Consider the following 25,235-nt stretch of genomic DNA (forward strand, 5'->3'; position numbering starts at 1 on the left):
TCGCTTTAGCTGGTGTTGGGCACAGAACCTCCTCATGGACATTTAGGAGGATTTAGAGACTCGTAAGTGTTGCAGAGCTAAAGATATCACGGAATGTGTAACGCTTCAATTCCAGGTCACGTACTTTGGCAAATCGGTGATGGAGAAAATGAATACAGATGTTCGTTTTCTGTTTTTTGTTTTCTGTACTGAAGCAAAAGAGCTTGAATTTGAAAAACAACGCATTTTCCGTTTTTTCATTTTGGTTTTGGAAACAAATATCAAATAATGAGTTTTTTTTTTTTTTCGTTTTTCATGTTTTTGTTACATAATGAAAAACGAATGATACACGGATTCTGTACGACCTACCAGTAAAAAGATCGATAGGGGTCAAAGTTCATGACTTTAAAAAAAAAACAACAAATGTTCTCCTATAACTTGGCCACACATTGAGATACAGTGCTCAGACTGGTACCATTGAACCACATTTCCTTTCAATGTGTGACCTTGACCTTCGCTCAAGGTCATATTTAAGGTCAAGGTCAGTCTTCTGTTTATCTTGAATTATTACTTTCAATTGAATTAGTAAAAAGAACAACATAAAGTTACATTACTCAACAACATAAACCACACAATAAGATGTTTTTCACATGAACAATTGCCAAATACGTATTGGCCTTAGGAATACAGGTCTATCCTATTTATACATTATACATCGCACAGTTTAAAGGTAATTTGTTCTAAATGTTGTAATAATTTCATATTTTAATGATTCAAAAGCAGCTTTTTCCTTTCCTTTCTGTTTGTGTCATGTGACAATGACTCAGCTGATGTTTAGTTACTCACTGATACTGTGACCGAGAGTCTCTACACGGTGACATCACACACACGTACACACACGCACACACACGCACGCACACGTACACACACGTACACACACTGTGATGCTTTGCTTTTTTCACACATTTCCAAACAAGTCAGGGAGGAAACTCCCTTTATTCATGGTTCAGGTCAGAAACCAAAACACAAAGACAATCAGTGACAGATTAAACACATCATTGATCTCTGCTTTTATTACTGGGAACGGGGGGGGGGGGGGGGTGTTATTACAGCGGGGGCCACAAACATGTGATTGTATCAGATCAGAGGATCACATGATCAACATTCATGTCAACATCTAGAATAATGACCAATAATGATGACTGAGCATTAACACATGGTTTGTGTGTGTTTTTGTTTTTGTTGTCATTTTGTATTTTTCCTTTTATTTTGTAAACTCCTCTCATTTTATGTGCACTTGTTTTGTCATTTTGTGTGTTTTTGTTGTTGTTATGCTTGTTTTTGAAGTGATTTTGTGTAACTTTGCTGTGTGTTTCTCTCTCTTTTTGTGTGCGCTTGTTGTTTGTGTATTTTGTCATTTTTCTTTACATTTGGTGTGTATTTGGAGTTGTTTTGTGTATTATGCTGTGTTTTTGGAGTCATTTTTGCTTATTTTTATATATCATTTTGTATTTTTTTTCTATAATTTTTGTCATGTGTGTTTATTGAAGTGATTTTATGTAGTTTTGCTAAAACGTTGCATATTTTTCTGTCATTTTGTATTCTCTCTTGTTGTTGTTTTGTGTTTTTGGAGTCATTTTGTATGTATTATTTTGATTCATTGTGTGTTTGTGCATTTTTTGGAGTCATTTAGTGTGATTTGCGAATATTTCTGTGCATTTTTCGCTGTCATATTGTGTTTTTATTGTCTTTTTTTGTAATTTCTATCATTTTGTGTTGTTTTGTGTATTATTTGGGTAGCTTTGGGTCATGTTTTGCGTTTACGTTGAGAGCTGTAATGATGTAATCACATTCCTGACATGTTGAAATGACCAGATTAGAGGAAGTCCATGAAAGTGTCCTGTTGTGTTCCCTATTAATCAGTGATTATTAGTGTTGTAGTAGTTGAGACCGGTCTTGGTCTCGAGACCAAATTTTAATGGACTCGGTCTCGGACTCGGGATTTTCCCTCAAGACCGTTGGAGACCAGCACTAAGTCCTGCTATTTTTAAACATTTTTATAATGTGATAATAACGGGATAAAACAATCCTTTATTCATTCTTTAATCATAATGACCACAGCCTTCCTTAATGTGACTGAGTGACGTGTGTGTGACACACACACACACACACACACAAGCAGGAGAGAGAGGCGGAGCTAAACATGTCCGCTAACTTGTTGGTTGTGAACTTTGGTTTCACGAACCACAAAGAATATATTTGTAACATCACAGCAAAGAGGAAACACTCTGTGGTGTGTAGGTGACCAGCCATGTTGTTTCTGGGCAGAAATACTTTTAAACACTGACTGTACATTCAGCTGACATAAAAATATTGTTTTCAAATGTGTAGAATAATTGTGAATTTATCATTTATTTAAAAGGAACTAAAACTAAAGAGAAAATGTTATTTAACTGTTGAACCTTGTCATAATTTCATTTATTTATATAAATTTTTAAATTAAAAAAAAAAATGTTTATGGTCTTGGTCTCTGTGCATTCTGGTCTGGGATAGTGTGGTGTTGAACACAACACTAGTGATTATTAATCAGAATAAGTGTGAGTTATTGAGACATAAAGCCGTTGGTAACTGTGAAGCCTGGGCTTGTCTCAGACTAATAGCAGAACCTGCTGACACTTGTCACACCTCCTCTCCCTCTGGCACTTTCTCACGTCCTCTGACACACACACTCACACACACACACACACACACACACACACACACACACACTGGTATCACCACATCTGATATTTTAAAAAGGAAAAAATAAGGCATAAAAATGTAAATTATTTCATTTATTCATGATTATTGCATTTATTAAAAACAAATTAAATTGACTTTGAACCCTTTCATAATATAAATAAAACTTTTCTTGTTGAAAATGCAAAAACGTTTTGTGTTTTTGCATTTGTTTTGTACATCTTTCTTTTATATATGTATCATTTGCTATAGAAAATGTGATTTTTGTGTTTTTTTGTTAGTATTGTGTATATTTTTCTGTAATGTATGTTTTTTTTGGAGTTGTTTTCTGAAAGTATATTGTGATTTTGTGTTATTTGTGCACTTTTGTTGTAGTTTTTGGAGTGAGATTGTGTGTTTTTTCCCGTAATGTTTATTTATTTTTTACTCATTTTTGTTGTATTTGTCATTTGTGTGTTGTTGAAATAATCTTCTTGTATTTTTGTTGTTGTTTTGTGTTTTTACAGTCGTTTTGTATATATTTTTTCTGATTTAGTGTGTGTTAGTTGTTGGTTTGTGGGTTGGGTTGTGAGTTATTTAGTGTGTTTTTGTTGTTATGCTTGTTTTTGAAGTAATTTTGTGTAGCTTTGCTGTTGCTTTGTGTGTTTTTCTGTCATTTTGTGAACTCTCATTTTATGTGCACTTGTTTTATTTTTTTATATTCATTTTGTAGTTATTATTATATAATCTGTAATATATGTTTTTTGGAGTCATTTTCTGAATTTATATTGTAATTCTGTGTGTTATTTGTGCACTTTTATTGTAGTTTTTGGAATCATTTTGTGTGTGTTTTGTTGCTATTTTGTGTTTTTTTTTTTGGTAATATTTGTTTTATGTGACTCATTTTGTGTATTTTTGTTGCCATGTGTATTTTTCTGTCATTTTCTGTGTTTCTGTTGTTGTTTTGCGTGTTTTGGAGTCATGTTGTTCTTTTTTGTTATGGATTTGCGTGTCTAGAGTCATTTTTTATATATTTTCAGCACTTGTGTGTGTCTTTATCATGATTTTGTGTTTTTGTTGTCATTTATGTGTTTTTTGAGAGTTTTTTTGTGTATTGTTCTTTTGTTCATTGTTTTTTTGCCCTTTTGTATGTATTTTTGTACATATTTATTTTTTATATATATATAATTTGTTATATAATATGTGATATTTGTCATTTTCTGTATTTTTGTTGTCATTGTTTGTATTTTTCTGTAATGTATGTATTTTTTGTAGGTTTTTTGTAATTTTGTGTGTTTGTGAACTTTTATTGTAGTTTTTGGACTCATAGTGTGTGTTTTTAGTGTCGTTTCAGGTGGTTTTTGACTCGTTTTGTGTATTTTTGTTGCCATGTGTATTTTTCTGCCCTTTTGTGTGTTTGTTTTGGGTCGTTTCTGGTCTTTTTTATACTGGAGGTGTGTTACTCCTGGTTGGGAATCCTTGCTTTGGACTCTCTGTGCTCATTAGTGCACGTGCGCAGCGTGCACGCTCTCTGAGGATTGATCCTGACCTGCAGCCATCTCTCCTCAGGATCCTAATTGTACAAATTCCTTTGCCGTCTCCTCGTGTGTGGAACCCAATCTCCATGGCCGGGCTCACGTATACCTGTAACGATCCCACCTGGGATAAAATAGAGGTATTATAGTCCTAACAGCAGATCTGGCTCTGAAACACTGCCTCCATTCATTTTGTGAATCAATCCCAGATCTGCCTCGGCCTCGTCTCACTGCTCCCTGGGATCAGACCCATGATGCTCAGTGACTCTCTAACAACCTCCACCTAATGTCTGCGCTCTGCTGTGGAGAACCAGCAATAACTCAGCTACAGAACGTGGAGGAAGACCTCTCCAACTCTTCATCCTACAAGGAGCGACGCTGCAGCAAGGTCAGGCTTTGTTCTTCAAGTCGATCAAACTGAATCTTTCCTTTAAAATTCCATTTTAACAGAACAACTAGTAGTTTTAGAGGATTTAAGGTTTTTTTTTTCATGTGGTCAAATCCAAGGCCAGATAGATCTATCTGTATCTACATCTATGTTTCCACATTGTCTCTTAAAACCTTTCATTAAACTGAGGTGTGTGAGTACATCTGTTGGTGACGATACCAACCAATCCCATGAAGACTCTTTAGATCGGGGGTGTCAGACTCTAGTCCTCGAGGGCCGAATTCCTGAGACTTTTGGATGTGTCCCTGCTCCAACACATCTGAATCAACTGAATGACTCGTTACATAAACATAGATTTCTCAGAAACTCTGGATATTGGTTTTAAGTTTGAATCAGTCTTTTGATTAAAATGTTATTTCTTTTCTATACAGTAACTCTCTCACTACATTCATCATCACCCGTCATTAATTCAACAAATAACTTTTGGCTTTAAAAGTAAGGCAGTAACAAAGATTAAAAAAAGCAACAACTTTAGCTTAACTTCATATAATTTGGCCCTCAGAGAGTTTATACATTTCAAACGAATCTCCCTACGCTGTGAAAAGTCTTTGTGTATCTGTTCATTATGTATCAGAAGATGGTGAGGGGAAGTGTTTGAAGCTTTAAACGGTTTGGACACATATTTAAATCAAACTCTGTAGTTCCTGAATTAAGTGAAATATGACAAATGTTTCTGAAACAGAAATTTGCCAAAGGACCCCAAGTGCTCCAAGTGTTGTGAGTTAAAGGAGTGGCTCCTGGTGTTTCTGAGGATCAACTCCAGTGAGTCACTCCCAGCCTTTTTCCACCTGCTGGGTGACACAGACGGACATGATGGCACACGTCTGGCCTCGGGGGAACCATGGGTGGGTGTGACAGGTGCATGTGAGGGGCCATAAAAGGCCTCCTCCAACGTCCTCCTCCTCACACTCGCTCTGAGGACGGACCTCCATCACACGTCGTTAGAACTCTTTATCACAGCACAGAGGAATCAATCATGGTGGCAGCAGGGCTACAGATGTTAGGCATCGCCTTCTGCATTATCGGCTGGATCGGCGCCATCATCGTGTGCGCCCTCCCCCAGTGGAAGGTGACGGCCTTCGTGGGCCAGAACATCGTGACGGCTCAGACCACGTGGGAGGGGATCTGGATGAGCTGCGTGGTCCAGAGCACGGGTCAGATGCAGTGTAAGGTCTACGACTCCATGCTGGCTCTGTCCAGGGACCTGCAGGCAGCCCGCGCCCTCATCATCATCTCCATCCTCCTCGGCGTCCTGGGGGTCCTCCTGGCCATCGCCGGGGGGAAGTGCACCAACTGCGTGGAGGACGAGTCCGCCAAGGCCAGGATCGGGGTGGCGGCGGGCGTGATCTTCATCATCGCCGGCGTCCTCTGCCTCATCCCCGTGAGCTGGACGGCAAATACCATCATCAGCAACTTCTACAACCCCATGCAGGTGAGCGCCCAGAAGAGGGAGCTGGGGGCCGCGCTCTTCATCGGCTGGGGGGCCTCTGGCCTCCTCATCCTCGGTGGGGCACTCCTCTGTGCCAACTGCCCCCCTAAGGACAACTACTCGGCCAAGTACTCGGCGCCGCCGCGCTCCTCCGCCCCTAAGGACTACGTCTGAGCGGGAGGGGCTCCATGAGACTGGACATAGGGACCGGACCCTCAATGGTGATTAAAACCTGGAAACCACGCGATATGGCTTCAGCTTTCTGAGAGTTTGTTTTACTGCATCGCTTCAGGGTTTGTTGAGAGGACGAGGAGCGCCACACCCAGAAAACTGTTATGTGGAGCGAGAGAAAGGAACAAATATAACAACATCCGTACGCACGGGAATGTCATTCTTACGCTGTTTGTTTTTGTATTAATTCATCCTTTTTAACTCCTTTTTGCATTATTTCAATTTCATTATGTGTGTTTTATATGCCTTGATCTGAAAATGTAAATAAAGATTTTGTTGTACTTTTGTTGTGCTTTGTGTGTATTTTATTTTAGGTCTCATGTTAAATCATATTGATTGAAGTGTATTGCAGCAACATGACACACTTTTTTTTTTTTAAAGGACTACAAATTTAGAAATTTCTAGTAAAAAAAAAGTTTACTTTAATGAAATGCTTGAAAACTAAAAAACAAGTTTAAAATGGCCAAATAATTAAATAACATTAATTAAGTGAATATAATTTTTTGGGGGGGGAAATAAATGTGATAAAAATGAGGAGTAGGATTTGGTCAAATTCTTGTGAAAAGATAAAACTTGTTTTTTAAAGAAAAAAGAACAAGATTTACTTTAATAACTATTAAAAATTTACAAATCAAAAAGGTTGACAACTGAAAACATTAATTAAAAATTCAATAATGCCAGGCTAGGTTGATGCTAATGTTAATGCTTGGCTACTGTTAATGCTAGGTTATTGCTAATGCTAGGCTAATGCTAATGTCAGTATGCTGACAGTTCGTGACCTCCTGGTGTGTGTGTGTGTGTTAATTTAGACCAACGTACATTTAGACCAGAGAAATCATTATTTCTGACCTGAGGGCCAAATTATTAACATTAATGTCAACATTTAGAAAAATGACAAATCTGATCATTAATACAGGAAACAAGAAAGAGTTTTTTGTTATTTTGTGTATTTTCCTGTCATTTTATGTATTTTCTCATCATTTTTAAGGCTTTCTCTCATTTTTGTATGTTTTTCATTTGTTTTGTTTGTTTTTTTTTGTGTATTTTGTACTCATTCTAATGTGTTTTCTTCACGTGTGTTTATTTCTTAAATCATTTTGTGTATTTTCTTTTTCCTTTCTGTCATTTTTGTGTGTTTTTGGTGTATTTGTATTTGGGGGCAGCACTAAACACTATGGATTTAATGTTTTCTTCATAAGGGCCTAACGTTCCTTCCTTCCTTCCCTATGACCTTGACTCATGTAGTTTCTGCCAGGTCAGCATAGTTGAAGGTGACTCTCTCTCTCTGTTTGTGTGTAAACTTCTACCAACCAATGAGAACACAGAGCTGTGGTATCACACCCCCTGATGTCTGCTCCCCTTTTTCTCACCCGGTCGTACCATAAACACCATCCGACTGCTCGTCACTTGTTTCCTGTTGATCGTCGTGATGGTTTCTCAGGGACTTCAGCTCATGGGGATTTCCATGGCCCTCATTGGCTGGTTCATGGTCATCGTGGTGTGCGCCTTGCCCATGTGGAAGGTGACGGCGTTCGTTGGCGCCAACATCATCACGGCTCAGACCATCTGGCAGGGCATGTGGATGAACTGCGTGGTCCAGAGCACGGGACAGATGCAGTGTAAGGTCTACGACTCCATGCTGGCTCTGCCCCAGGACCTCCAGGCCGCTCGCGCCATGATCATCATCTCCATCATCACGGGCCTGTTCGGGGTCGTCATGTCCATCGCCGGAGGGAAGTGCACCAACTGCATTGAGGAGGAACGCTCCAAGGCCAGGGCGTGCATCGCGGCCGGGGTCCTGTTCATGGTGTCCGCCCTGCTGGTCCTGATCCCCGTGTCCTGGTCGGCCCACACCATCATCACCAACTTCTACAACCCGCTGGTGATTGCCGCCCAGAGGTTCGAGTTGGGGGCGTCGCTGTACATTGGCTGGGCCGCGGCCGCCCTGCTGCTGATGGGAGGGGGGCTGCTGTGCTGGAACTGTCCCCCCAAACACCACCACCAGCCCCACTACGTGCCCAAATTCACTCCGGTCAGGTCCGTCTCCACATCGAGGGAATACGTCTGAACGCCTTGGACGGACGTGTTTTTAGTGGAAATCAGGAGGAGAAGACACTTATCGATCAGTTAACAATCCTTTTCTTATTGATTTCAATTCAAACGTAAAGACTGAAACTGTCACCGATAACACAATATTATCAAAATCTTTAGAGAGTAACTAAACCCCAAACCCTGTTTTCTGCTGAATACATATGTATTTGGGTATTAAGTAGTGCTGTTGATTGATCCTGGCATTTTAATTTTGTTTATTTAGTTGTAAAATGTCAGAGTTACTGGCCACTAGGGGTTGAACGCTGCTATTACAATTGAATTTTTCTATTGGCTGAGATGGATTATTTGGATTGCCCTGCGTCATCAACTTTCACTGTTGGCCCCGCCCCTCCTATAAAAGCTGAGAGGAGGGAGGAGGGTTTCCTCCAATCACAGCCCTCAGTGGGCATTGTTTCTAATGAGGAAGGCCACTGCTGCGTGCGTTCCCACGGTGATGTTTTTGACTCTGTGCTTCTATAAAGAGCAGATTCTGCGCTAATCGGAGGGTTCATCAAGCTTTGTGTGTATTTACAGACAGTGTGTGTATCCCCGTCTGTCTCTGCGTGTGCGCGAACGTGCATGTACTTATCACTACTGTGTGCGTGTCGATTTGTGTCTCATGTGTTGAGACACTGTGTTGCAAATGCCATCCTAACGTACTACTTATACAAAGTCTGACTTCAAAATGAGTATGTACGTGTTAGATAGTATGAAAATATGTACATGAGAAATACCCGGATGTATACTATATCGGGGCTGGGCGATATGAACCAAAACTATTGATGTTTTTCTCTGAAAATGTCGATATATGATATTAATCTCTATTTTTAACTCAATAAAGTCTGACCATAAAGACAATTCTTGGTTAAATTTGCTAATGAAAAATGCCACACAGGCACATTTATTAACAAACAGCTGATCAATTTGTGCCACTTTTTCTCCTGTAAGGGACAGCACGTGTGAGTGTGGCTTGTTTGGGGTTAGTACGCTCTCAGTAATCCATCTGACTGAGCTTTTCATGCTGTTCTGAGAAGTAGTGAAAGCAACGACTCCTAAAACTAGTATTTTAATACAAAATAAGCTATAAAAATACATATCTGAGAAATATGGAAACATTGTAAAGGAGGACACTGTAAATAATAGTAAATATACTGTATGATTGTATAAATCAAAATGGGTTTAAAAAATCTAGATATACCTCGATACAGGCGATATTGTCATTTTCTCTTCGCAAAAATAGAAACTTAATATATCTTGAATCACAATTTTGCCCAGACTTTCCTTATTGATTTCAGTTCAGTTGGAAATTGAAGCGAGTGTAAAAACTGGGACTGTCAACGATATCAAGATATCAGCAAAAACCTAAATATCACGACAATTAGGACGATTCTATTTTCATATCCACAAAAGAAAACACTTGGGCCGACCGCTTCATACTTAAAGTACTCAACGTTTTCTTGAATCTACCTTGTATCTTCCAAATACAATATTGTCTTATTATTAAGTTGTTGTTGTTGTCCATAAGGTTTAAAATGAATTTCTCTCTTTATAACAAAGACTTTAAAAACAGTGAAATCAGAAGTCAGTCACCTTTATTATGCATTGAATCTGTCCTTGAAAAATCTCATATAAACCTTCTGAAAATGTCTCAGTCATTGAAACAATGAAAAAACATCACCTTCTAGAAATTATAACTAGAAGAAAAAAATACCTCAAGGCTTAAATAATCATTGAATATACACGTCAATAAATAACTGCACTTGACTTCCTGATTATAGGTCACGTTCCTCCTTTGTGTTCAAATCCCTCTCTAACCACATATACAGAGGTTTTATCATCGAGGAGAGTTTCATTTTTTAGTAAATCCACTGGTTTTTGGTCCATTTCACTCTTTCTCTTCTCTCTGCTGCGTGTGTGAAGATATTGTTTAAACAAAGCAGCATCTTTAATGATTCCATGACGTGTGAGTAGAATTACTGTAATGACATGATACTGACTGTAAAGAGCAACTCGTTAGCTTTGAGAATCTGGTGGAATTTCTCTGATAGAGCAAATATTAGTGGAGTTAAAGTCTTTTAAATTGATGTGTTCAGGGTCTCTGGTAAAAAAGACATTTTCATCTGTTTATAAAATCTGTCCGGACGGTCCAGATAAAAACCAGACATATGTTCACCCGATTACAATCAATAAACTTTATTTAGGATGTGTGTGTGACAATAACTGTAATAGCTAGCTAAAAGCTAACCAGAACAACTGATAAACACAATCGACCTCAACTTGTGAGGTTTTCTCTCCACTTTCTCCTCAGATCTTGTAATTGAACAGCTCTGAGGACAAATGACAATAGTACAATAGTAGAATCATTTCATCGTAGGTTTTTATTCTCGTTCCAGTCATAAGTTTAGCAGACAAAGCCCACGCGCAGGTGGCAGACGTCTGTGACCTTCAGGTCATGAAAACAGTGCACGGTTGTGTTCAAGTGTTCAAACCAAAGCAACAAAGTGTAACAGAGATAAAAATAAAACCTTTCAAACTGCCTGAGCGTAAAATAACATCTGACAACCAACTGTAACATGAACTCTCGCTGTTCATGGACCCCCCGCCACCCCCTCCCTCTGCTGTGGCAGAATCATCAGGGTTGATGTGGGCGAACAGGTTTGTGGTGTTTTCACTCTTAGCGTTGCAATATTTACTAAATGACATTTCCTCAAACTGCCCCCTGGCCGACTGTTTGGAAGCAGAAAAACACCCACACTAGTGAGTTTGTAGTGTTGCTGTTATTCTGTGTGTGTGCGTGTGTGTGCGTGTGCGTGTGTGTGTGGGAGCAGCAGCACAGAATAATCCAAAGAAGGTGAAGATGAGACCACAACATCTAAATCATCTAAAATAAATAAATATGAAGGTGGGAAACTATAAATCTTGATGGATATAATAATATTTGTTAAATTGTATAATTAAAAATTTGGCTCCTTTTCATGATATGTTTTATGTGCAACTTTTAATATTTGTTTTGTTTTTCCCTTTTTTTTGTTAAAGGCGTTTGGGGGAAAAAGGAAAAAATAATTGATCACGATATTATTAAAGTTTAAGCCCCAGTAAACTAAAGACTGCACGTTTTTAACCCTAAACTCTCTTTTTCTTACAAAGATATATGTAAATTTAAACAAAAACAAACAAAAAAAAAAAACAGATTATTGGCTTCCCCCTTAAAAAAATTTAATTTTTTTGCCTAATATTTTTCAGTCTTTTGGGGCTAATTTAGATGCTAACAGGCTACTTGAGCCACAGAAATGTAAATTCTTGGGTTTCATGGAAATTGGAAATTATGTGGAAATTTTAGCTCCTTTTCATTAACTTTTTTTTTGTGCCAGTTTAATAGTTTTGTTTATTAAAAAAACAAAAATGGATTAATGGCTTCCCCCTTTAAAAAAAAAAAATCACATTTTCTTGCCTAATACTTTCCAGTCTTTTGGGGCTAATTTAGATGCTAACATGCTAACAGGCTACTCGAGCCACAGATATGTAAAATCTTGCGTTTCATGGAAGTTTAACAGCTTTATAAGATATTTCAGATGCAAATGGTCCAACTCATTTTGAAATGCAGAGGAAAACTGTCTTATTTACATGTTTTTATATTATATTAATGAATGAGAACATGCAAACTTGGTGTGACTGGATTTGAAGCTATAAGCCTTCTTGCTAAGAAGGTTAGGGATTAGTCAAAGATTAGGGATTATAATGTGTTTTCATGAGTAATTTAACAAAGTTGCACATCTTTAATGTGTTTGAAAGAAATGTGATCAACCTTTGTTTTTGCTGTTGTTTTCTTTTCTCAAATCATGGATGTTTTATGAGCCACAAACTGTGCATTAGCTGTGCTTCAGGATGTTTCTTCTTCTTCTGAGTAAAGCAGACTTATAGTTCAGTATTTTATTCAAATGAATTAATGATCCTCCGATAAGCAGCGTGTTTGTTTCTTCCGATCGTTATCAGAGTTCACACAGCGCGCTGATCATTTTTTAACTTTGCACACACTCCCAATGATAGTTAACGTTCAGTAAGCTGTGTGTGTGTGTGTGTGTGTGTGTGTGTGTGTGTGTGTGTGTGTGTGTGTGTGTGTGTGTGTGTGTGTGTGTGTGTGTGTGTGTGTGTGTGTGTGTGTGTGTTCCGTCTCAGGTTGTTTCGCCCTCATCGTCTCTCTCTGTGTTGCTTTGTGCATCAACATTTCAACCACTTCCTTCTCCTTTTGTGTTTCAAAGCCTTCTGCAGGTTTTTTTAATGACTGAACACTTGAACAGCACAGATATCAGTGCATCCAGTGCCAACACTAAGCAATTTTGCTCCCGGGCAAGATTTGCATCACAGCAGAAATTCATCATCTTTGACTTTGACCTTTTATTTTATTTTTTCAGAAAACTCAATCATAAATAGAAACCTAAAAGACAATACACACAAAATAAGAAATAAAAATGGCAATTATAAACAAACAAATGCATAAATACAATAAAAAAAAATAGTTAAAACATCTTCCTGCTGATATTTTTTAATCAAATCCACAAATATTTGGTCTCTTTCAATCCATCTTGGACTTTGGGCAACATTTCTATTTTCCTGACGATTTTGTCAAAAAGAAGCAGCGTCTTTAATTATTCCCTCACTTACGACTTAAATTACCGTAATGATATGATACGTAAAGAGCAACTTATTAGCTTTCAGAAACTGGTGGAATTTCACGGACAGAGCAAATATTAGCAGAGTTATGGTCGTTTAAATGAACGTGGTCAACACTAGTTTCAACAGTTCTCACAAACATTTTGGCTGAAATCTGATTAGTTTACATCCTGTTGAAAGGATCATTTAATACGAAGGGCTGTTGGAGAACTAAACCAAAGCAGAGCCACTCCTCCTGCTCCAACCTGAGGAATCCAGTCAGTCCAGAGAAACTCACCTGACAACAGCTCAGCCCTCGTCACATTTTCTGACAAACAGCAGCTGGAGGAGCTCTGAGCAGAAAAAGCCTTCGTCTCTCCGGCTGAGGACGACGACGCAACAGCTGCTTCTTCTTCTTCACCATGGGGAGATGTGGCAAGGAGACGGCGGGCCAGGTCATTAGCTTTGTGGGCCTGGTCGGCGTGGCCGTGACCTGCGGGATCCCCATGTGGAGAGTCACGTCCTACATCGGCGCCAACATCGTGACGGGCCAGATCGTGTGGGACGGCCTTTGGATGAACTGCATCATGCAGAGCACAGGCCAGATGCAGTGCAAGATCAACGATTCAGTGATGCGGCTGACACGGGACCTGCAGGCGGCCCGAGCGCTGGTCATCATCTCCCTCGTCTTCGGATTCATCGGCTTCATCATCTCCTTCATCGGCGCCAAGTGCACCAGCTGCCTGAAGCAGGACCACTCCAAGGCCAACGTGGTCATCATATCCGGATGTCTGATCATTCTGGCGGCCGTCCTGGTTCTGGTCCCCGTCTGCTGGTCTGCGGTCATCACCATCACGGACTTCCAGGACCCAACGACCATCGAGACGCAGAGAAGGGAGATTGGAGCGTCCATCTACATCGGTTGGGCTTCAGCGGCCCTTCTCCTGATCGGAGGGATTATCCTCACGACCTCCTGTCCTCCACAGAGACCCCTGTACAATCCACAGTACACCTACCCTGGTTACCCACCAGCCTACACCCCCGTGTACGCTGCTCCATCCAGCCGAGCATACACACCCACAGGCTCCTATTATCCCAACAAACCCTACACTCAGCCTCCCCCAACATACGCAGCCGGCCGATACATCTGAGCCTGAACGGACACAGACTTATTGACATTTGAGCAAAGATTGCACCGTATTCACACTTTGATGAACAAATCCTGCAATGACTGTATTTTTCATTTTCTTGACTTTGTGCTGTGTTTGACGCCTATAGGTCACCATCACTGTATTTATTTCTTTTTTTCACATCGATTTTGACTCGTGGGAATGTGTTCATTAATTCTGAAATTGTGAAATTTGAATAAAATATTTCTTTGTATTGTCACAAATGCTTTTTGAGTCATTTTTAGCTCCTTTTGGCAATAGCTTCATAACTTAGTTTAAATTTTAGCAGAGAAAGAAAAATCACAAATAAAAAGCTCAACATATTCACTTTTACTGAAAATATATATTAATAGATATTTTACTAATTTATTTATCAATTAATCTGACCAGTTTCTTTATAAGATTTGCAAAAACAACAACACTCCAACTCTATCTTTTATATCTCTATTCTCAGTAATCTATGGAATAACAATCTCTAATATGTATTTATTTATAAATTGTGTCTCGTTTTAAAACAGGGTGTCACACATGCTTCCATAAACTGTTGAGAAAAGCAGGATTAAAAAGTTTTCCCAGAAATAAAAAGGAAATAAACCATAAATGGAAGCAACCGGTGACATCCGGTGAAACCAAACCAGTGACAGGCTTTGATTGCCCAGTGTCTTGACCAATGAGCGGTCAGCATTGTTTGAATGAGGAAGACCGAGCCTCCTTTTTTCCACAATGACACATGGATGCTCGTCTCGTCGAAACTGCACCTTGATCACATACATACAATGTCAAGAATCTGGTTTGGCCAGGAAGACTCGCCGTGCACTGGTTTCAGGTCAGAGGGGAGGACAATGTGACTCCACCTTCAACACAGACAACCTTAAAACTGAAGACACCGCCCTGCATGCTTCATTCAACCCCACAGCCAAAGCTGCTACTGCTGCTTCTTCTTCTTCTTCTTCTGAGAGTAACTCAAACCTCACCATGGTGTCACTGGGACGACAGATGCTGGGTTTCGTCCTGGCCATTATCGGCTTCCTGGGCTCCATCATCATCTGCGCCCTGCCAATGTGGAAGGTGACGGCGTTCATTGGTGCCAACATTGTGACGGCGCAGGTCATCTGGGAGGGTCTGTGGATGAACTGCGTGACGCAGAGCACGGGCCAGATGCAGTGTAAGATCTACGACTCCCTCCTGGCTCTTCCCCAGGACCTCCAGGCCGCCAGAGCCCTGGTGATCATCGCCATCATCCTCGGCGCCCTCGGGGTCCTCCTGGGCATCGCCGGAGGCAAGTGCACCAACTTTGTGGAGGACCCGCGAGCCAAGTCCAGGGTGGCCATTGCGGCCGGGGTCATCTTCATCTGCGCTGGGGTCATGGTTCTGGTGCCTGTGTGCTGGTCGGCCAACACCATCATCAGGGACTTCTACAACCCCATCCTGACCAACCCTCAGAGGAGGGAGCTGGGGGCCGCGCTCTACATCGGTTGGGGAACAGCTGCGCTCCTCCTCCTTGGTGGCGCCCTCCTCTGCAGCTCGTGCCCACCCAAGGACAGCCCAGAGTACCCGGTCAAGTACGCCGGTGCCAGATCCGTGGTCTCTAGCCGAGCCTACGTCTGAGAGACACTTCTCCACAGACACAGACTGTACATTACTACTGAGTAACCCTCCTTCATTCTGAGTCTCTTCCACTCAGGGTAAGAACTGGTTTTCTTTTTGGGGACATTCACAAACAGTCGAACGTGTTGTTCGAGAGACTGGAAAGACGACCCAAGGACGGTTTGTGTTGCAGCGCTGGTATTTATCCGTCCAGCAGAAGATGAATTGTGTGTTAAACGTGTGTGAAACCCCAAAAAATCCATAATGTGTGGCCGTGTAAATGGTATTAAAAAGAAAGCTATGATGTACATTATACAGCTGTTCTACAGACAATGTTAAAAGTTATTATCATCTAATATCTGACGTGTGCTTTTGTTTACTTAAATCACTGATTTGTAATAAAACATTTACCTAAAGGTACTCCCTTGTCTGACTGTCTTTTGGAACTGCTTTTTACATCATTCAAACACTGTGAAGACTTTAGATGAATTAGAGGAAGAAGTTGAGGACTCAGAGCAAACAAAAACAAGGATTTACGTGACTAATGTTTAACCAAATGATGTAACCTTAACAAAGCTAACAGTAGCAGAACTACTATAGAAGCCCAAGGCTGCAGAAACCACTCAAAAAGCTCCAGTTTGGATAAAGTCTTACTGCTCCCATCAAACAGGTGCAACCAGTTCCTCTGCCTCCATTACCAGTTTGGTGTGTTTTTTTTATTTTGATGAGCTGCTTTGTATCAAAACAAAGCCTGGCACACTTTGTAAAAGTCTGCATTAAAAATAACCTATCAAAATTATGAATAATGATAATACATAACAAAAGTAAATATAAGTAATATAGAATTTGTCAAAATACAAAAGATTTATGACATAAACTCGGTAAGATTTCTCAGTAAAAGTCTGCAATAAAAAATAGCCCCAGAACATGAAAATAACTTATCAAAAATATGAATAATAAGAAATAACAAACGTATGACACAATTAAAAACAGTTATATAATTAAAAACAGTTATATATATATATATATATATATATATATATATATATATATACATATATATAAAAAATAAAAATTAATTAATAATGAGATAAATAAATAAAAATGCAGAACTGGCCAAAAAACAAAAGCTTTATGACCTAAATTTATTACCAGTAAGATTGCGCTGTAATCCACTGGTTTTTGCAAATGGTGAGGGAACAAAATTCCAATTCCTTGTCATAAAAATGGACAAAGTGCAAAATATTTTATATAAAATAAAACATTAGAAATTGTTATCACAAATATTTTTATGACAATTAGGGTAACTGTTGGGTGTTGTTGGCATTTGATGCAACTAATAAATTATTTAATCAACCAAAAACCCTAAAATTGCAGTATATTGTATATACTGTATTTAAATATTAGAGATAATGGATATAAGTAGAAAAATTATATTGTTTTTGATAGTATGTAAGACATTTTTAAAGTGAGAGTAGCTATAATTTTAGGAGGCATTTATAATTTTTAATATCCAAAAGTGTGGAAAAATGTGAAGTTTAGATTTACTGTATTTCTGTTGCAGGCGTGTAAAATTATGGGATCCCGGTGACGAATTTCAGTTGTTTACTTACTTTACAAAGCTAAAAAAAATATTATTCATGGTTTTAAGTTGGGATAACAGATGTGTTTAATATATATATATATATATATATATATATATATGTATATGTAAATAAGAATGTGTGGAGAGAGCTTTTGCTTCTTGCCTATTATTTTTATTGTGTTTATTTTATTTTTTTCTATCAATTTGTATTTAAATAATATCAATTTACAATATTAAGCAAACTAAAATAATTAATTTATTTATTCAAGAAAAGGAAAACTGGGATTTTGAATGTTGGGATCAAGGTTTCATACAAATAAAAAGTAATAACAACAAACATTTAATTACAATTAGGGTTATGACCAGCCAATCAGGTAAAGGCTGCCCATCATTACTCTATAGATCAGTGGTTCTTAAACTTTCTTTCTCTTGTTTTTAATTCCAAGTTCCCCCTTTGTCCGACTAAAACATTTTGAACTGAATTCTGTGAAACAACAACAACTATAGAGCATTTTTATTTACATTTTACATTACATTTTATAAATAAGTGGAAAGAAACAGTATTTAGTGCCTCATGAATAGATTTATTTTATAGTTTTTTATCATTTCTGGTCATCTCTCTCCTGATGTTGGACTTAGACCGACTGTATTTTCAGTTCATGTTCTAATCAACATCATTCCTGTCATCATTTTGTGTCATTCTGTGTGTTTTTGTCAGTTTTTGTGTTCTTGTTGTCATTTTGTCTATTTTTCTGTCATTTTTTGATTTCATTTTGTCAGTTTGGGCATTTTTGGGGTCACTTTCCGTATCTTTGTTGTTGTTTTCTATATTTTCCTGTCATTTTGTGTAATTTTGTTGACAGCTTATGTGTCTTTGCAGCTATTCTGTAATGTGTTGTTGTTGTTTGTGTGTTTTATGTCATTTTGCTTGTTTAAGCGGTTGTTGTGTCTGTCTTTGTTGTCATTTTGTGTTTTATGTCATTTTGTTTTTGTGAACTTTGTGCATTTTGCTGTTGATTTGCATGTTTTGGGAGTTATTTTTGTGCATTATGTCGGGCTTTGTATTTCTTCCAATTTCTTGAAATACAATTTTTGGTGATTTGTTTTGGGGGGCCTCACAAAATGAGACCGAGGGCCACATGTGAATTATTCATGTTGTATACAGAGGATTCATGCAAAAAGGGGTTGATTTCAAAGATTTATAAAGCACTACAAAAATAATTAACCAGAAACAATAGTGACGTCAAAGAAAAATGGGAACTTGAAGCGAACATTAAAATAATGGACGAGGATTGGGAGGAAAGTTTTGCTTCAGGACGTAAACTAACAAATAGTCCATCATGGAGGGAGTTTGATTGGAAGGTGACGATGCACTTTCTTTTTACTCCAGCGATCACAGCAAAATATTAGAAAAATTGGTGGGGATTTTACTCAAGATAGTAGAGTTCTGGAGAGGTATAGATACAAGTTGGTGTCAAACCTTCATTTGTTTCAGGTCTTTATGTGTTCGGCATTCTACCGGAAAATTTGTTTGATAAAGATTGTAACTACTTGCTGAGAGTGATGCTCTTAGTAGCAAAAAAGACAATCACAGCTACTTGGATGAACCCACAACCCCCCAGTATAATACAACGGAGACACAGAATTGTAAACTTACCACCATGGAAAAAATTACAGCAAGACTACAATTGAAAAATGGGCCCTAGGCTCCTCCTCTGTTTAGATAGGTTTATTGTTTAGCTTTGTTATTATTTCTGCTTGTTGTATGTATGATTTTTTGTGGTTTTTTTCTTCATTTATTGTTATTTAAGTACTTAGTATCTGTCCTTGTCTCATGTGCAGTACATCTCACTGTTCTGTTTTGAATGAAAAATGTTCTGAATAAATAAAGGGTTAAAAGTAAAAACAAAAAAAAGTACCCAACTCTGCTCCGTATCCCTTATTAACACGTGAGCATAGCACAGCAGGGTGTGTCCCTGGTACCAAACACACCCTGTTCTCTAGTTTTCTTCCTGGTACCACATTCCCGTGTTGCCCTCTGCTGCCAGTGAGTGAAGCTGCCTGGACCAGTTAGTGACACTGGTTAGTGTTCGTACTCAGCTGATGAGTCACTGGATCATTTGAATGTTGCTTTACCTGCTGCTCCAACACATACCAGCTCATTTCACCGCTTACAAATTATTATTAACCAAAACCTTGATTTAGTGTTTTATTGTCTGCACCAGTCAGGGTTTCAATTATAATTGTAATAATGTAATTAATAATTAATTACAATGATGGCGTAATTGTATCAGGCAATTGAAAATTGCCAAAAACATTGTTCTCGTTGGAGTTCTTCTTATTATTTTTCTTCTTTGTTCTGTAACTCCTCCTAGACTATTAATGCAGCACTAATGACATGTATGTCATCTCATAGAAACAATGTCAAGGATGTGCAGTCGACCTTTTTCGGAGCCAAAATGTCAAGGTCAAGGTCAACGTTGTGTCAAGTGTCAAAAACCAAAATTTTCCATATTTCTACGAATATTCATTGTACAAGTTTGATGTTTACATTTATAAAAAGCTCATCTCAAGTGGACTATTTTGTTTAATTAGACCAAAGCTGTACGACCTGCCAGTTAAAGGATTGGTAGAGGTCAAAGTTCATGACATCACAAAAAAAAAACAAATATTTCCCTATAACTTGGCAAAAAATTGAGATACAGTGCTCAGACTGGTACCATTGAACAACATTTCCTCAAAGTGTGTGACCTTGACCTTCACTCAAGGTTATATGTATTTAAGGTCAAGGTCAGTCTTCAGTTTTTCTTGCATTATAATGATAATAATAATGTATTGATATTATAAATCGCTTTAGACACTCAAAGTCACTTTACAGAATTAAGGCATTATCCTTTCACTCCACACTTAGTGGTGGTAAGCTACTATTGTAGCCACAGCTGCCCTGGGGCAGACAGACGGAAGCGAGGTGCCTTGCCCGAGGACACAATGACAGATACCACTGAAGCGACTGCCACCCCACTGTGGCACCTGGAATTCAGTGGTGTCCATCATCTACTACCCAGGCCCAGACCTGCTTAGCTTCAGAGATGTAACGGCATTGGCCAATGACAGACTGGTATATAACTTGTCAACAAATCAAGATACAGGTTGTTATTTTTGCCAACTTTCATTTGCCAAATACGTATTTGTCTTGCAAATACAGATCATGCCTAGTTATAATTGTAATTGTAACTTTAAAAATCTGTTGCTCTCGTAATCATAATTAAATTGTAATTGAGTTTAGATAATTGACTGTGAAATTGTAATTGCCATGAAAATTCTATAAAAAGTGGTGATTTTTAATTTAACGGAAAACTAGGGAACCATGTTACAGTTCTATGTACAGTTCTACACATACTGTATGTAGTTAACAATTATTAAAATATATTTCACTAAAAACCATAAACCTTATATTTTTATTGATTATGAAACCTAACAAGGTAAACAATAGATATGGAAATAAATTAGACGATAGTTATTTGTTTTCAGTGTATTTTACAACTGATTTAGGACCCGTTAGCATTAGAGATGCTAACAGAAAGCTAACACAAGAGGAAGGTTAACTTTTATTAGGTTATTTATTTCAGGCTCAGTAATTGTAATTAATTGTAAAAATTGAACTTTAAGAATTGAGAATGTAATTGTAATTGACTTTCTGAGGATACAAAATTCAAAAAGTTGGTCACTATAATCGTAATTGAGTTGTAATTGGCTTACACTGATCAGCCATAAAATAATGACCACATATATTACAATTTTAAAGATTTTTGACCAAACTTGTAAAAACAGTCGGAGGATCTAAAAGGTCCATGGACAGCAATTCTGTAGTGTCAGCATGTTTCTCAGACACATCCCCATGGCAACGTTTATCAGAACGTTGTCCAAAGAGAGGCAGTTTTAAATGTGGCCTGACCAAGCTGTCAACACGCAGTAGTAACGTCCCTCTAATCTCCTTTTTCCGTGCCAATCATTCATTTTTAGGGATGTAACGATTAATCGTAAGGCAGTTAAAAATCGATTCATAGGTATCACGGTTGATATCGATTTTCTGAAAATTGAATCGCAGTATTTTTTTAACCAGCAGAGGGCGCTATCCACAAGTGTAGGCGGTGGGCGGAGTCTGCTAATGCTTTCTTTCTGGCTGCCTTCTACTCTTAAATATGTTAATAAATGATTCATTGCCCCTTTAGCACCGAAATATTATCTGTAATATTACTTGAATATCTGTAAAAGTCACGTTTTTCTATTAGCTCTGTCTGCTAGCATAGCTTCTCTTCTTCACTGCAAGATATCTGCATGCCAACCGACCACTGTGTTACCAGCGCCCTCTGCTGGTCCAAACAAATATGACGTAAATCACAGCAATCACTGTTTGTTTTTTTTTAAAGTCCAATTGTTAAGGACAAAATACATTTTCAGTTGCACTTTTAAAAGAAAAAGAACTATTATGCAGTTTTGCATTGTTTATTATAGAACCAGAATTTAAATTAATAGGCTTCATTTTCATTTGTATTATTCCTTTATTTATTTCATTCAAGATTTATTTTTAGTTAAATTGCATTGTTTTGAATAGTTTATCAAAGAATTCTTTTGACAATGAAAAATAAAAGGAAAATAATACAGTATTTTCTAGTTTTTTTCCAAAAAAAAAAATTTGTCTACAGTCCCATTTTGTAAAATAAAGCGTGAGAGAATCGTATCGTGAACCCAGTATCGTGAATCGAATTGTATCGGGAGTTGAGTGAATCGTTACATCCCTATTCATTTTTACTCACTATTTTTCAAAAATCTGACAAATTTTCCTGAAGATATTCAACAAAATTTCCCCAAATTTGCAAAATCAAGGAAATGTAAATGAAGACTGATTTACTTGCATACTTTATCATTTATATACGTATATTATTTATATGTGGAAGTGCAAACCAGGACCCCTGAACTAGAATAAGTTTAACGCCCTGTTCAGACGCGTCTCACCCGTGGGGGATGTGACACCCGTTCATTCATAGAAACAATTTGATTCATTGTTGAAAACGTATTGGTCCAGTTAGATTGATTGAACTGTGATCAAGCCAATCACAGCCAGCCGTTTGACGAAGCCGCCTTTCCGAGAAGGTAAACAGAGTTAACAGTGAAAATGAATAACAGGTGGAAAAAAATGCCAAAAGTGGCAGAAATGTGGCAGGAAAAGAGTGAAAAGTGACTAAAATGGGCCAAATGTGGAATAAAAACAGGTAAAGTGTAGGAAAAAAGGAAACAAGTGTTATTTATTGGGCAAAAGGTAGCTTATTTAGATGAAAAGTGGCAAAAAAAAATGGTTAGAGTCATGAAAAATTTGTATAAAAGTGTCAAAAAGAACATTCAAAAATGAGGAAAAAGGGATATTTATTGGCAAAAGGAGCAGAAATCTGAAAAAACTAAATAGTGTCAAATTTCTTTGGAAAAGGGGCAAAAATGGAACAAAGGAAATAAGTAAAAAATGGTTGAAAAGTTTCCCCCTTTTAAGATTTTCTGGGGGAATAATAATTCAAATTAAGGCATAAAGAGCCACATGTTGACTAACACTGACTTAATAATGGCTTAATCATGGTTTTAGTAAACTACCTCTGGCTTCTTTTTTCTTGCCGTAGGCGTGTTCAGAGTGTCATGTGACACAATCCTCTGCATACAAGCACATTTTTATTGTTGTCATACAAAGAATCCTGCTTACCCAGTATTCTTTGGCAGGGCGTCTAAGTTTTGACTTCAGTAGCTTTGTTCTCACACTCAGTCGGACACACCGCTCTTATTCCTCAGCTCAGAGACACTCAGAGATGGGTTCAATGGGGATGCAGATGGCCGGCGTGGCCCTGGCGCTCTTCGGCTGGATCGGGGTGCTCATCACGTGCGGCACGCCCATGTGGCGGGTCACGGCGTTCATTGGCAGCAACATCGTGACCTCGCAGACCGTGTGGGAGGGCATCTGGATGAGCTGCATGGTGCAGAGCACGGGCCAGATGCAGTGTAAGATCTATGACTCCATGCTGGCCTTGTCCTCCGACCTCCAAGCGGCGCGCGCCCTCACCGTGGTCTCCATCATCGTGGGCCTGGCCGGGCTCTTCGCAGGCTTCGCCGGTGGGAAGTGCACCAACTTCGTACCTGAGAAAAGGGCCAAGGCCAGGGCGTTGGTGGCCGCCGGCGTTCTGCTCATCATCAGCGGTTTGCTCTGCATCATCGCCGTCTCCTGGACCGCCAGCATCATCATCAGGAACTTCTACAACCCCGTGGTGATCGACGGACAGAAACGAGAGCTCGGGGCGTCCCTGTACATCGGTTGGGGGGCCGGGGGGCTGCTGCTTCTGGGTGGGGGCCTTCTGTGTGCTAACTGCCCCTCCAAGGAGGAAAACTACGACACTGGGAACTACGTAAACAAGGCCGGAGAATACAATAAAGTGGACTCGTATCGATCTTCAACCCCTGTAAAGACATACCTCTAAACTTCTGACTTTTTATTTTGAAAACTCAGATCAGACTTGAATTCTTTTGGCTTTTGGGGACCTACAAAGAAACAAGGACATGCACAAGATACGATGTATAAAAAGGCACTTTGATCTTTACATGAAGGAGCTCCATGTTTGAGAGCACATCTCTGTCTGTGTTGAAGACTCAGACGAGCACATTTGTCAATGCACTACTTTCTATTTCTTGTTTTATATACTATATATGCACCTGTATTACTGATTAAACCATTAAACCAATAAATAACCTGTTTGTCAGAAACTGTACAGAGAGATGACTGCAGGGAGAAAACACACAGAGTGACTCAGAGCTTCGTACATTTTACTCATTCCTATTTTAAATGTGTCCGTCAAGCTTCGACAGCTTCTTTTACCTCTGCAAATGTTGATTATTTTATGGTATTTTCTCCACTGGTTGACTGTCTGTAATGTGTGGATCTCTGTATGACACGTATCAAATAAAAAAGCTCTGAATTTCTTTGAGGAATGCGATGGTTGTGCAGTTTGTTTGTAGCCTGATAGCTTTCATAAGGAGTGCCTGTAGAGAATCATCATTTGAAGATGACGTGTTAGAGGTTTGAGGTTTAGTCAGGTAGTCTTTGTGAAGCAGTCAAACAGTGATGGACACAGATTCCACAGAAAACACTTTCAGAGAACAGTGAAAACTGTTAGAGCTGCAAAGCTGCACTGCATATACATTATTGTCAGTTTTTACAAAAAACACACACTTTAAGCCTTTAAATTTGTTTAGTCTGATTAAAGTTATTGAACTGGATTGTTAATTAAAAGGCAGCTTTTTCAGCTTTTTTATTTTTTGTAAATAAAAATAAAAAAAACACTTTTAATGTGTCACTTCTGTGATAATCTTCAATATCCCTGGAGTACTTGTATATACAGTATCTATCCTTTATCCTTTATATATATATATGATTATGATGATGATGATGATTATTATTAGAGTGTTTCTGGTTTGTTTTTTGTTTCGTTCTTCTCACCATCCACCAAGTTAAATTCAGTGTATTGTTTTTTAAACTGTACTTGTACTTCTGATTTTCTGATTTCAAGATGTATTATATTTAATATTCTATATATCAATACATTGATCAAGTTTACATTTTGATTAGTAGTGCTGGCTTGTAGCTAATTGGTCATTATGGGATGTAAAGCCAGACCTGTTGAAGGGAAACATGAAGCACATCAGAGTCTGTTCAACAGTGTAAGCATTAAAACAAGGACATTTTTCATTTAAAATGTAAATAAACATACTTTACCTTTGC

At 38.5% G+C, this 25,235-nt stretch overlaps 6 protein-coding genes across 7 annotated transcripts in view; all 6 read left to right on the top strand.

The window, feature by feature from the left end:
• Positions 1-25,235, top strand: part of cldnj (claudin j) — a 33,895-nt gene that overhangs the window by 5,489 nt on the left and 3,171 nt on the right. The window contains exons 2-3 of one of the 2 annotated variants that reach the window (XM_028464276.1): positions 4,267-4,372; positions 4,442-4,620. The gene's annotated coding sequence lies outside the window, so the exon portion shown is untranslated. Of the gene's footprint in view, positions 1-4,266; positions 4,373-4,441; positions 4,621-10,389; positions 10,395-25,235 lie in introns of those variants that run through there. The other variant, XM_028464277.1, reaches the window with a different exon arrangement.
• cldna (claudin a) lies at positions 5,570-6,626 on the top strand. Its single transcript, XM_028464278.1, has one exon. It carries the CDS (start codon positions 5,657-5,659, stop codon positions 6,281-6,283), a length of 627 nt encoding a protein of 208 aa, XP_028320079.1. The 5' UTR covers positions 5,570-5,656; the 3' UTR covers positions 6,284-6,626.
• LOC114474176 (claudin-4-like) lies at positions 7,590-8,655 on the top strand. Its single transcript, XM_028464275.1, has one exon. The coding sequence runs from the start codon at positions 7,770-7,772 to the stop codon at positions 8,406-8,408; it is 639 nt and encodes a 212-aa protein (XP_028320076.1). The 5' UTR covers positions 7,590-7,769; the 3' UTR covers positions 8,409-8,655.
• Positions 13,351-14,470, top strand: cldnf (claudin f). Its single transcript, XM_028464272.1, has one exon. The coding sequence runs from the start codon at positions 13,504-13,506 to the stop codon at positions 14,230-14,232; it is 729 nt and encodes a 242-aa protein (XP_028320073.1). The 5' UTR covers positions 13,351-13,503; the 3' UTR covers positions 14,233-14,470.
• LOC114474173 (claudin-4-like) lies at positions 14,959-16,257 on the top strand. Its single transcript, XM_028464271.1, has one exon. The coding sequence runs from the start codon at positions 14,974-14,976 to the stop codon at positions 15,856-15,858; it is 885 nt and encodes a 294-aa protein (XP_028320072.1). The 5' UTR covers positions 14,959-14,973; the 3' UTR covers positions 15,859-16,257.
• LOC114474175 (claudin-4-like) lies at positions 23,195-24,445 on the top strand. Its single transcript, XM_028464274.1, has one exon. It carries the CDS (start codon positions 23,275-23,277, stop codon positions 23,935-23,937), a length of 663 nt encoding a protein of 220 aa, XP_028320075.1. The 5' UTR covers positions 23,195-23,274; the 3' UTR covers positions 23,938-24,445.

Source organism: Gouania willdenowi, chromosome 13 (assembly GCF_900634775.1).
Source record: "Gouania willdenowi chromosome 13, fGouWil2.1, whole genome shotgun sequence".
NCBI classification, from domain to species: domain Eukaryota; kingdom Metazoa; phylum Chordata; class Actinopteri; order Blenniiformes; family Gobiesocidae; genus Gouania; species Gouania willdenowi.